Source organism: Lates calcarifer, linkage group LG11, assembly GCF_001640805.2.
Source record: "Lates calcarifer isolate ASB-BC8 linkage group LG11, TLL_Latcal_v3, whole genome shotgun sequence".
Taxonomy (NCBI): domain Eukaryota; kingdom Metazoa; phylum Chordata; class Actinopteri; family Centropomidae; genus Lates; species Lates calcarifer.
Window position 1 is genome coordinate 10,264,728 of NC_066843.1, and position 13,568 is coordinate 10,278,295.

A 13,568-nucleotide genomic window follows, 5' to 3' on the forward strand; every position below is an offset into this window, starting at 1 on the left:
CTTTACATTATACTGAGAGGTGTTTGTAGTATTTTATTTTTCTTTTGTTCGTGAGGAAAGCAGGACATAATACCTAATAAACTGGTAACTCAGTATAATACTGTATGTTCTGTGGTCAATCAGGATCAGAATCCAGGACGATGGCAGGAAATCGCTCCCCTCCTTCACCTAGCAGAGAGTACAGGTCTCTCAGCACACTGGGGTTGGGACATCCAGACCCAGGTGCTATTGATGAGAGCTGAGGGGAAAGAGTGTCCAACAGAGCCTGTTTCATAAAGGAAAAGACGGTCAGCACATTATTTCGTAATAGTTATTGATTGTTAATCCACAGATAAGCACAATCATGTGTCTTATGTTCCTGTATTTTATCAGGCAGTTGAAGAACACAACCCTCACCTGTTCGAGGTTAATCTCTTGTTGCAGCAGTGCCACCCGCATCCTCAGCTTCTCCAGCTCTTGGAGCTCTGCCTCTGTTGTGTAGGTTATAGTCAGGGGCAGGGGTGCAATTATCCCATCTTCCCACACACTATTTGCCCCAGTGGGGCAAAGACAACCTCCCTCTGGCCTCCATCGATCCCATGCTTCCCACTCTGACGGAAAATATGGTTATTTTTAGAGCGTGAGCGTGAGCAACCGTACCCTAAAACGTTTTTCTACTCTGCTGCCTCAGCTTTAAATAGCTAGGCCCTTGCCTTGCCACGTCAGGATAGACAGCTTTAAAACCCCACCGTCACAGGGAAGAGGATCTGTTGAGGCCAAGGAAAGTACTGATCTGGCACTGAGGTTTCACTGCAGCTCTGTTTTCATTTTCCATATGCCAAGATGGAGAGGCCGCATTAGCTCGTTAGCACGCTTCATTCATCACAATCATTTTTCAAATGCTGTTAAAAGGCAATAAACGATAAATCCCCCTCTGGAAAATAAAACGCTCTGAAATAAAATACTGAACTTTGGATGTGAGATGCTAGATTAGATGCTCATGGTCACAACACCAGATGGAGGTGTGTGGGCTAAGTATGAAGTTAGAAATTACAGAAAATGTCTTTCTCACACTGGCTGTAGCAACATACTTCTGCTGCACTGGAACTGTAACTGGTAAGCATAAACAAAACGCCCTCCCTGAAGGTGAGAGGGCCATTTAAGAGGTGCGAATGGAAATTCTGGGCATTCAGCTTAATTGTAATTGTATCTTTGGACGTAATGGAAATTATTCCATGTTACATATTATAGGTACTGACACTGACACCCAGACATGATAATTCAAACACAGCTGGGTAATCAAGAGTCAAACATGGGGTCATGATTTCTCCATCAGTGTCCTCTTTGTTATGCAAGTCTGTGACATGGAATAAATCATTTTAATAATGTTTTTCTCTACTTGCATAACCAAAGTCAGGTCGACATGTAATTTGTTTAGAAGCAAACACACAGTTGGAAACATTAGGTTATGTTATGGTGACAATGGATTCCTACCTTGTTTCACTTGGTCTGCAAAGTCCTTGAGTTCTGTTGCTGTCATCTGCAACCCATCACCTGCACAGATGTACATAAAAAGAGTGATTTAGTTGAACTGTGCTGGATTAATTAGTCTCATGTTTGCAGTCACTGTTATTGTTCCAATTACAGAAAAAATTGAAATGCTCAGTTCAGGGGCCTGAGCATCACTGACAGAGAAAAAGGCTCAACACTGGTGGATTAGTTTAAATAGCTCTCACAAAGTCACTTCCTGCCAACTCCCCATGCAGCTCCTTCCCAATTTACCATCTACTCACCCACACACTTGTGTCATCAAATTGACTTAATTTCTCTTCATTTTTCCACTGCTAATTTTGTCTGTTTGCACATGTCATTCTGTTCAGGTTCTTACCCAGCTTTGTGGCCATTCCTGGAGTGGATTTGGCCAGAAGCTCCTCTGTCTGGCAGCGCTGGGCGAGGTCGTGCCCTCGGTGAGTCAGCCTGTCGACCAGAACCCTGGTCTGATCTGGGCTGCCACACGGCCAATCCTTAGGGAACTAGAGGGAACAGAAGGACATGGTAAAGGATGACACAAAGTTCATTATTCAAAATTGCTCAGAAACATGCTCTGCCAATTTCCTATAGCTGGGTATTGGTAATCAGTAGCTGTGGAATTCAAACCGACTATATTCCCAAGCTCAGTGTTACACTGCATGGGAAATATGTCTGAGGCTACCCAGCCCATTTTGATGGGTTTCACTAGAGAGAGGAAGGATACCGTAGTTCTCATTCTCTCCATGAACTGACTCCTCCCAGGCACAGGTTTCCTTTGTAGGGCAATAACTTTGTCCCATAACCTAAAGACAATGAAGAGAGGGAAACTTAGTGCAAAAGCAAAACTGTGGAATTAAGTGTAATATTCTCATAAAAACAGATTAATTTCAGCCACCTGTTTTGCTTGCTCCTTAAAGATTTCCATTTTGTTGTCTGCTCAGAAGGTATTCTGCCATGAATTAGAGGCAAACAGTGATTATAATAGGACATCTCTTCCAATTGTGGCTGACAAAGCATGATTATGTATTGAAGTACAGTCTATTAAGTCTGGCTGTATAAAAACATACCCATTGTGTTGAAACAAACTGTGAGCTCCAGATTCATGTGTGTAAGAAAAGGGCACTGTGTTATTTGAAGAATGTGCAGAGATAGTTGCAGCTTTGTCCAGGTCATCACCACTCAACACGCTGCTTTTAACAGTTTTGTTTTTAGAGTGCAAGGTTGAGATGTGATCAAGAGAGCCAGACGCTGAACCAGTCTGCTGCAGTTTCCTAGCTGCCTGATGATGCACAACCCCAGCTGATGACACAACACGGTTATGGATTACGCTTCTATTATTTGTGGTTTTGGACCGTCCAGGATTGTTGCTTGCTGAAAGTTTTGAATCTAGTGTGGAGGATACAGATGATCCAGGTTTTTTGTGCTCTTTTCTGTCAAGACTGGCAGATTTAGAGGTTGATCTGACAGTTGTTTGACCTCCTTTAGATGGTCCGGATGACTGTGTTACATCTTTTGACATGACAGCTGAAGCACCCGGTTCCTTCCAAGGTCCAGATTGCTTGTTTCTGTCTGGGTCTTTTTTAGAAGCTCCTGAGCCAGTGCGGACCCGAAGGGCTTTCTCCAGTGCTCGCTCAAGCAATTCTATATCATCCTGCTCCTCTGGTGAGGTATTTGTGTCTGTGAATAGCAGCATGGGAACATGTGGTTACAGTTTAGTTATTTTACCATTTAACTTTTATTTAACTAGCAAGTCTCATTAGTTACATTATCTCATTTACAAGAGAGGCCAAATCTGACAGCATGGAGACAACATTCATGGAGAACACAATTACACAAGACCTGAGAGGCATGAAAAGAGAAAAATGTGACTATTTTAAAAAGGCACAGTCATAACATTATACGTGACTGCTCTAATCTCTCCCAAAAACACAAATGAAATTGCTCTTTCCTTTTGTTACATGTGAGATGTTGTGGTGTTGTTTTTTTTAGAATCTATTTTAACACATATTGAGTGAAAACAAACTAAAATTGAACTTGCCTTTGAGACTAATATAAAAGTCAACTGACATTTTCTCTGATGAATACTTTTTTTCTTTTTTTAAATTACCTGTAGCAGTAGCATCTGCACATTCTGACTCCTCAGAGCCCATCTTGATCACAGGTTGTGGTGTTCTATGGAGAAAAACACTACAAGTGACTCAGGACAAATGATGCTGTTATAAAGGCAAAGGGTGGTCACAGAAAAAAAATGGACATAATTTAGGGTTTTTTGTTTTGTTTTTGTGTGTTTACTGCACAAGACCATTAAGGAATTACTTTTGAAAGCATTCTTACTTTACTTTTAGAGCCTAAAAGCTATGCACAGTACAGTAGAATCTATTGGCCAGTGCTACAGGCCTTGCCAAAATATTATAATTTTAGCTCTAGCTCAAAAGAACCCCGTCTTTATCTTGCACGTGTCCAAACTTATCACAGCATTGGTCCCAGGGTTTATCAGCGAAGAAAGTGAAACTACTTAGTAGCTGCAAAAGGCACTGCTGGGATTCGAACCCAGGATCTCCTGTTTACTAGACAGGCGCTTTAACCAACTAAGCCACAGCGCCGGACGACTGCCCTCACCAGCAGATACCCAAATTATAGATGGAAACAAATATTACCAATGATTTGTCTATGTACTACAGAGAAGTAAATCGTTACTTTTGATTTCCGTGACTGTTTCATAGTAGGCTTACATTAGCTCCAGTTTGCATGAGATCTATAAGCTTTTCATACACAGTCTATGGGTAGAACATAAGAGTGGCACAAACTCGGGCTTAGACATAAGATCAAACATCAGCACTCATTACATGTTTATCTTGTACATAACAATACGTTAACTTATATACGAACAGTGTATAAACGACTGCTCTTTGATATGAAGATTGTTTTGTAATTGTAAACTTAACATTAGTTCATATTAACACGTGAAAGAAACTGGAAACACAAGTGACAGCTTTGATAACACAGTGGGGTTAATAACACAGATGTACAGTACTTACAAGGTCTGTAATATTTCTTTGTAGAGTTGAATGCTGTCATTAATCTTGGCTTGTTCGGCTTTGCATGACTTGATGGTTTGCTCGACCACGGACAGCAGTGACATGCTTGTGTCTGGATGTCTTCACTTTGACTTTATTGCTTTACGGTGACACGTAAGAAACGATACACCAACTGTTAAAATATATGTTCAAACACGGATTTAACGTTGGCATAAGTTTACAAAAAATGTCAAATCGTCCCAATGAGTGTGGAATATGTCGTTCGTTGGTGTATTTCCATAAAAACGACAGTTTGATGCTGGCTCTTTCGTGTTGACCCGCGAAATGAAAACTAACGGATGCGGAAGTCACATTTTTATCTTAGTGCAAAAATAATTAACATAAAGCATTGTCCAAAGCTTAAAGAACGTAATTACACCCACAACGCCTGTCTAATGTTTACGAACAGATTTAACGTCGTATTTGTGTTAAACTAGCAAAACACAAACTTTCTGGCTTTATTTCCACAACGAAGTTCTCAGTTCTCGCGAGAAGTGCCATGGCAACCAGGGCCGCTGCTCCTTCACGTTGCCACAACACGGCGAGAAAGAAAGCGTATCTATGCATCCGTACCACGATTTCTCTTTTTAGGCTCTTAAAACAGTGCAACGATGTTTCAAATTCAGTGTCACTATTACCAACATGGAGAGGGATTAGAAATAAAGAATCCACTCTAAAGACTTTACATGTACCCATTTATAAATCCTCAAATAGCCTTAACTTGACTCATAAATGTGTCATCAGACCTGAATTAGCTACAAGTTGCAAATGGTGACTCTACAGAGCATTGTTTATCATTTTGATAACAACATCCATTAAAATTTATGATTATGTTCCCAAGTAGCCTATTTACATTTAAAGTTTTGTAAAATTGTTCCCCTGTGAGTGACAGTTATTAAAATTTTATGAAAGATAGTAAACAGAGACAGAATATGATTAACTCTTGGCTAATTTGTTGTTGATTTGCTGCTTTATGTAACACTGTGAGTTATCCAAAGCCCCAAAGATCCAAAGCATCAAATTCCTGTTGCAATGTCACAGTGACCTTGTGCTGTATTTCCTATGAGGTGTGTCTTTGTGAGTGTTTGATGCAGCACTTAGTAGCAGACCAGAGACACACAAACAAAATGGTAGAAAAAAAAGTAAATAAAAAGTGGTTGTCAAACCCACCATCCATAAAAGGTCAAACTGGCATTCAAGAGGATATGAATTTTGTCAATCCTTTCCCCACCAGTTTTCAGACCAAAATCCTTTCCCTTCCTTATTGTACTGCTCCCGTGGCACAGAGGCTCTTCCCAAAGCAATTTAATGTAATTGCAACAGCTTGCCAGCCCCATTGGAAGGAAGTGAATCATCTTGTTAGCTCATCCCCCCCCACCTCCAGCCTCCTGTGGCTCAGTAGCAAATTGAAGGGGGGTGCACTCAGCTGCCCCATCAACTGAGCATCTGACACTGCGGTTGGCTGCCAGACTAGTACCAGGCTCTGAGAGATGCACACATACACACAGACACACTCTCTCTCTTTCTCATCTACACACACATGCACACACACACACACACACACACACACACACACACACACACACAAACACACAAACAATATATTCAACCACACACTGCATTAAGTCATACACTGATGGACAAATCTGCTCAGCAACACAAACAACTATTGTGTGCATAATTCATGAACAACATGCATGAATCATATGTACACAAAAACACCTGCAAAATGGTTATTAGACCATGATCTGTAATTGGCAGAATACTCCAACAGCATGTTGTAATGTTGTAAACAAGATAACATGAGTGTTTTGTTTGTTCAAGAGGGCCAGACCCACATGTTGTGGTTCAACTGTGGAAGGAAAGGTAAGTTTCTGGTTGCCTCTGTGTTTGGGGCTGGCTCTGGACAAACACCTGTTAATCTGGAAGCACTCATTATAATTACACAGTACACTGTGTGCATTGTGTTCACGGTACACTCTGTGAAGATAGTGGACTATTCATTACAATTATGTGCTCTGCCCCAGCTCTGCCCCCTTCCACTTCCTCAAATCTCAATGTTTTTGTTTCTTTAATTGTTGTTTCTTTGTTTCTTATTGTCTCTTTAATTTTTCAAATGTGTTTTACTGAAAAATGAACATTTGGTGTAGAGTTTTGTGGGGGATCTAAGATGTCAAGCTCCTCAGATTAGCTCGCTAAATCCTAGGACCTGACTTGATAAAAGCAGCTTTATCAAGACAAAGATTGAGCTTTACAAGTTGATTCCATAGTGGTGACTCCTACAATTTCTGAACTGTATTCAGGAAATTCCAGGTCTAAGCCTTATATTGACAGGCAAGACAATGAGTCTGTCCAGTTTCTTATTTATTAATGTTATGCTCAAATCACTCTTTGAAAAAGAGGAAAGAGAACAAAGAATGGGCACTTTATATTGACATTTCAGAACTGATGGGCTGATTCAACAACACTGCAATAGACACTATGATAACATAGATAACTGCATAACACTGATGTTGTTATGTGGTTATACAAGAAATTCAACTTTGTAATAATTTCAGTATATGACCTGAGAGAGCAACAGAGGGTGTTGCCTAAAGATGATTTGTTTGATAACAAAGATTACAACACATATCATAAGGGAGAAATTATAATATTTCATTTCCTCATTTCCAGATTTACAACTGAGCTTGGTACCATCAATTAAAAAGGCAATAAAATATGCATCAAATTTCAAGTATGATGGACTAATTTCTCCTTGAGTAAACAGAAACCTCTCATGCATATTATAAACAAGCATGTGGCTGAATAAAACATTATCTAAACTACGAACAAGGCTATAAATTAGCTCCATAAAATGTGATTGGGCTTTTGAGCTGTAGCCTGTCAAACTGCATTTTCTTGGTAGGAATGCCATCTTGTGGTTATTCTCTTCTAGTCTGTTGATATTTGATTGAATCTTTATCTTGTGATAATTTTGTAGTTTCTTACTTGTTGTTGTGTTGTGTTGATGTGTGATATACAATGCAACACCACAATTAAGATACAACAGATACTTGATGGAATATTACTAATTAACTAGTACACTTATTCATTAGCATGTTGATTTTCCATAAAATTGTACAAATAAAAACCTTTTGTCAGCAGCTCAAATCTGTCCTCTGATAGATCTGGCCAGTGTTGGAATATAGGAAAGTACACTAATCCAAGTACATTTTTGAGGAGGGCGTACTTGTACTTTAGTTGAGTAGCCTATTCCCATTTTATGTCACTTCCACTTCCACTATATATTTCAGAGGGAAATATTGTACTTTTTACTCTACTATATTTATCTGACAGTAACCATGTTACAATCTGTTACTTCTGATAAGGTCTACATATTTGTAAGACACGGAAGTCAAAATTACGAGATAGGTCTCCATTTCTTTCTTCTTTGGAGAATGCAACGCGCTTCCATATTGTTCCTTGTTGTGTGAGAAGTACAAACTTTTGTGTTGTGAATTTGCGTCCTCAGCACTTTCTGTAGAGAAGCACCTGACCGCGAGCAGCCGGTTGGGGGCGGAGTTGGACGTGCAGTTCCGTCCTAGACCTCCAGCCGAATTTGTAGTTCAACGGAGCGCTGTACATTGGTCGTGTGAAGGTTTGTTGTTGTTGTCATTATAATAACACAGCCTTATAAAGCAATATTAGCAACATTAAACCTGTTTTGATGGTTGAATAAATGTTTAGCCCCTGTAATGCAGTGAAATGCTGCTCGTCAAATCTTAAACGAGTTTGTTAGCTTGGTGAAATGCTAGCTAGCTGTTAGCTAACTTAGCTAGTAAAGTTAGCTGTTGTTGTCAAAATGATGCTTGTAGCAAGTTAGAAGACGTCACCGTCAGGTCCAGCAAGCAAGACGTTTATTCATATCTCAATAAAAGGTAACGTTAGTGATTTCTGATGAGAATGAGGTGCTAAACTGAAGTAAATCATCACTAATCAAACATCTCTAGCTAGCTGTATCTATGAGTTATTCTTTGAGATTCCTGGTAAACGCCAGAGGGCCTTTGCTGTTTTGTGTGAGATGCTTTTTGTTTGCCTGTGTTCATGTAGTTCAAGCCTGGGTGCCGTTTACAGCCTACGTAAACCATGCCAGCCCCTGTCAGACTGTATCAGCTTTCACTCTTGCATTGCCATATCTCTCTTTCAGAGTAAATAAGGTCACAGGCTTAAAGCAGCTGAGTCAACTGGCAGAAGGCACCTTTCCTTTGACCACCACCATCATCAACATCTCAGGGACAACAGCTTCAGTGAATAGGAGTGGGGTTCAATCAGCTCCCCCTTCATTAAATCGCTGCTGCCTCTTGGGTAAGGGTGAATAGATCCTGTAATTGAATATAAGCTCCTTGTCTGTCTGTTGCTTGTGGCTATAAGCATTAAATTATCTTAACATCTAAAGGCAATATGAAAGGACTGTGTTGTTTGTTTTCATAAAGTAATTAGCCTTAATTTAAATATTATGAACCAAATGGGCAATTTAATGTGATTATGTTTGATCTACATTGTGTTCTTTGGCCTTTCTCCATGGCTCTGGACAGGGTGTAACTAATAATGTAATGTATATGTTGCTCCTGTATGTTGTTGTTGTGATGTACAACACCTATGCAGTTGTACATATCTCTAGAACCACAGGGAACACTGCAAGCTGTGCCCTTGTTTATTCTGAACAACAGTTACGCAATCATGGCTAGAGTGATAGTTTTAGACAGCAGTAAATAAAGGAAACTAGTGTAGGTCATAGTTAGGATACATTATACAATCGTACATAAGGAACTGTTGTGTATACCTTGATCAGACCTATACTAACATAGTTAAAGATGGAATATAACTTTTTTTTTTTTTAATTCAGCAGCCTATGTGCAGAAAAATTTTCTTTGATACAGTCCTACTTTGTTGTCTTTCACTGATATTAGAACCTAACTGGCAGACAGGAGTGCACCACTAATGTCAGCAGAGAAGATGGAGACAACGAGTGTGTCCAATGGAGCAGGGCCTGTGTATGAAGAGAAAGAGGACAGCCTCAGGTGAATCCTATGTTACCATCAAACAGTGGACAATGTGGAATAGCATTTCAAAATGATCATGTTGTTGTGGTTTTGTCAAGCACACATTATACCTCCTATTTTTCTCTCCCCTTTCCCCAGTCCTGAGGATCTGTCTGAGATGTTGGCAGCAGGGACTAAAGAGGTTCACGAAAAGGCTGAGAACACCCAGTTTGTGAAGGATTTCCTCAGGGGGCGCATCCGCAAAGAGCTCTTCAAGGTCAGTCTGAAGAAAATCAGGGAGAAATTTTTTACAGTTTGATGTTAGAGTGGGCTTCACTGAATAAACAAAATGAGTAAAGACATTAAATATACTTGCTGATAAAAAAGAAGCAAAGACAACTGGAAAACGAGATAAGCAAAGTGTCTAACTTTTCTTTCTTGCTTCTCTAGCTTGGTGCTGTGGCACTCTACTACACTTACACAGCCATGGAGGAGGAGATTGAAAGGAACAAGGACCACCCCCACTTTGCCCCTCTTTATTTTCCTGCAGAGCTGCACCGCCACGAAGCTCTGGCCCGTGACCTCGAGTATTTTTATGGCCCAGAATGGCAGAGCCAGGTCAGCTGCTCCGAGGCCACCCAGTGCTATGTGGACCGTATCCACCAAGTGGGGCAGGAGGACCCAGTGCTGCTGGTGGCCCACGCCTACACCCGTTACATGGGGGACCTGTCAGGGGGCCAGGTGCTGAAGAAGGTGGCGCAGAGAGCCTTAAAGCTTCCTCCCACGGGAGAGGGCCTGGAGTTCTATCAGTTTGATGCCATCCACAGTGCCAAAGCTTTCAAGCAGCTGTACCGCAGTCGGATGAACGAACTGGAACTAGACATGGAAACAAAGAAGAGGCTGGTGGATGAGGCTGTCAAGGCCTTCCAGTTCAATATGGAGGTGAGAGGAAGTGGAGGAGGAAGGAAGGTTAGAGAGGTAGTGGAGAGAAGAAATGGAGGCTATGTTTAGAAACACTAGTGGGCGATCTGCTCCCAGGTGGTGATGCCTGTCTGGTTATTTTAGCCATTTAAAGTGAACTAACTTGATATTCCTACATATTGGCAGGTGTTTGAGGAGTTGGAAGAGATTGGTAAAACTATCAAGGAGGATGTTTTAGATGCTGGCATGCCTGTCCACGGAGAAATGGGTGGCGACATCAGCAAATGTCCCTACTATGCCGCAAAAATGGGTATGCTGTTATACTTCTCTTTGTAAGCATTGTGCTATTGTGTATAATGTTTAATGACATTGTGAGGATGTTGTTTAATTTCATTCTCCCTTTTTTGTGCTCTCAGCTGCGTCAGGTGGAACTGCGTATGCCTGTCAAATTGCCATGGCCGTACTCCGACACCCAACAGGACAGGTTCTGTTTGCTACTTGGTTTGCTGCTCTGGCTGGATTGGCTGCATGGTATCTGATGTGATCTGGCCTTCAGCCTGTCAATTTACTGCTGTGAGAGAGAGGGGGAGGAGAAACATAGAAGGAAGGATAGTAAGGAAACTAGAAAATTTCCTCAAGATAGATGTAGACCATTTCATAGTTTCATACAAACATTCTTTATGTGTCCAAATTTATTTAATGTTGCTTGTTGATGGTGGAAGATAATAAGAAATAAACTTGGATTTGTTTCTTATCAGTGGAATTCCAGTGAGATGATCTGTAGGACCATTAGCACATCAAATCCATCCATCCATCAAACTATACTTTGCCACAATTTCTCCTCCAGTTTGTTTTATTTCTCTACCTCCTTTGCACTATTCCTCCGCTGTGTCCTTCCAGTGTGTTTGATTGTGTAGCTGTTTTCTGATTTTTGTCATGGAAGCACAGTGTGAAGAAATAATTTGTCATGAAATGACATTTTCTCAAAACTGTAAATGAAACTGGCAGACTGACAGAGCATGATGGCTTTTTGATGCAGCCCATTCATAAATTATAATTGGCTATACAGTGACAGATCAGTCAATAATGATACATGTATTATCAAAATGTATCAGTGGTAGGCTTAGTAAAACATGTTAAAATGTACTATGCATAGTCTATGCAGGGATAGAATAGCACAGTATTTTTTTTTGTTAGGCAGACTGCTGTGTTGATTTTTAATGAGGCATTTCTGTTTTTGCATTGGAAGATTTAAATTTGACCAGGGAGAGAAAGTTTGGTGTGAGTTAAAAGTGCAACAGTGAAACAGTGGTCTATTAATTAATGTAAACTTGGACAGTTCCCATATACTTTACTTTTCTTACTTCTACACATTGATTGCAGTTCCAGACATTATGTGAAAAGACAGTACACTGCAGTTATATTCTTTTTGTCACATTTGATGATCCATACTTGGTCAGAAGATAGTTTGTACATGTGTACTGTCAAACAGGTAATAAGAATCAAAAGCTTTTTTTTCAAGATATAGCACACCTACACTTTAACAAGTGTATGATTAATAAGCATATTTCAGATGTTTGAATGTCTACTGATGCATGTTGAAATGTACTATTTCTCTGTCTCAGAATTATGTGGTAGGGCATCTTTTACTGATTAAAGAAAACCTGCCTTTCAATTTACATGCATAACTTAACTATCCAAGATGAATGACTCATTAATGATTCAGTTTTACCTGCCACAGGAGCCTATATTAGGATAAAGGTGTTAACAGAGGTGATTGCAGCTCTTTTAAAAGGAATTTGTCTTTTATAGTATTAATGGTTTATCTACATTCTTGTAATAGACTTGTAGTTCATCTACATGAAGACTAAATATGTAATAGGTAGTCCATTTAGTAGCTCAGCTCTTGTTTATGCATCCATTTATTATGGATATATCAGGATGCATCATCACTAAAACTGTGTACTCATTATCCATACTGTATGCTTCTCATATTGTATGTTGAGAAATTTTCTCCCAATGGTGCACAACTCAATGATAAGAACTATGTGCTCTGTGTACTGTATGCAGTGTAATTGCACAGTTTTGCAATTTAAGTTTAATATGTATCCTGGCACAGTAACTAAGTTTTATTAACTTTGATTTATCTTTCCAAGCACTTTTTTTTTCTTTTGCTTGGACATGTTGGGCACAGAGTACCAAAGGCAACCTGCTGATATTGACATTTTGAACCAGGTTCCTGTGCTGTGTGTACTGCACAACACATTCATACATACTGTATATGAATTTTTAGTATGGTTTTTACTAGAGCTCATTCAGGACAACAGCTGTATGGCAGCTGTTTGATCACAGCCATGATGACCTAGGTAATGATGTGTTTTGTATTTGAGAGACTCAGGGTCGTGTTGCAGTAAGATGGCAGTACAGTGCATTGCGTATGGATGACTAACACGGGGATAGCATGATATACTCCTATAGTGTCCATGTTTTATTTTTATGATTCCAGTGTGATGTGTCAAAATGCTTCAGTATTTTTGGACATATTAAATGGTCACTCTCAGGAGCGCAGGTAATCTTGGCCATTGATTAAACCATAGATTAACGAAGAGGAATGCTTGACTAATTCATGTTGATTTTGAATTCTCTTGCATTTTCATGAACCCCATGCTTTTAATCCCTTTGTGTATCTGACTGAACAAAGCTTTATTAATGACTGAATTGTATGAGAGTGAAAATCCAAGTATGTTGAGAACTATGTTGCACTGTCTATAGTGAAATAAATCTTCTGTGTCTGTTCATGCTGAAATAAAGCTGATTCATTTGGACTGGTGTTTTTAATCACATCTAAAGATGCTCACCTCATTAGCTTCTTGGCACAAACCAAAAAAAAATCCAGATTCAGCTGTAAAGCTTCCAAATGTTTGTTAAGGCTTTGTCATTAATATTAATATTAATAGTCATAACCAATATTCATTATCTCAGAATTTTGTTCTCTGTGGATTTAGACTACATTGACAGCTTTGTCACCTTAGATTGCTGC

The 13,568-nt window shown here is 39.8% G+C and overlaps 3 protein-coding genes and 1 non-coding gene across 4 annotated transcripts in view; 2 read left to right on the plus strand and 2 right to left on the minus strand.

The window, feature by feature from the left end:
- pam16 (presequence translocase associated motor 16) overlaps positions 1 to 13,568 on the plus strand; it is a 359,227-nt gene that overhangs the window by 229,889 nt on the left and 115,770 nt on the right. The gene's annotated exons all lie outside the window — the stretch shown is intronic.
- LOC108886149 (uncharacterized) lies at positions 19 to 5,077 on the minus strand. The gene is made up of 9 exons (XM_018680832.2): positions 4,548 to 5,077; positions 3,617 to 3,681; positions 2,577 to 3,186; positions 2,405 to 2,458; positions 2,234 to 2,312; positions 1,868 to 2,012; positions 1,474 to 1,533; positions 397 to 590; positions 19 to 265 (listed from the first exon to the last, which is right to left on the minus strand). Exons 1-9 carry the CDS (start codon positions 4,649 to 4,651, stop codon positions 116 to 118), a joined length of 1,461 nt encoding a protein of 486 aa, XP_018536348.1. The 5' UTR covers positions 4,652 to 5,077; the 3' UTR covers positions 19 to 115.
- On the minus strand, positions 4,039 to 4,112 carry trnat-agu (transfer RNA threonine (anticodon AGU)). The gene has a single exon. It is a non-coding gene; the product is annotated as a tRNA-Thr (tRNA).
- Positions 8,093 to 13,353, plus strand: hmox2b (heme oxygenase 2b). The gene is made up of 7 exons (XM_018680835.2): positions 8,093 to 8,223; positions 8,773 to 8,930; positions 9,536 to 9,646; positions 9,767 to 9,884; positions 10,058 to 10,549; positions 10,715 to 10,838; positions 10,945 to 13,353. The coding sequence occupies exons 3-7, from the start codon at positions 9,567 to 9,569 to the stop codon at positions 11,070 to 11,072; spliced, it is 942 nt and encodes a 313-aa protein (XP_018536351.1). The 5' UTR covers positions 8,093 to 8,223; positions 8,773 to 8,930; positions 9,536 to 9,566; the 3' UTR covers positions 11,073 to 13,353.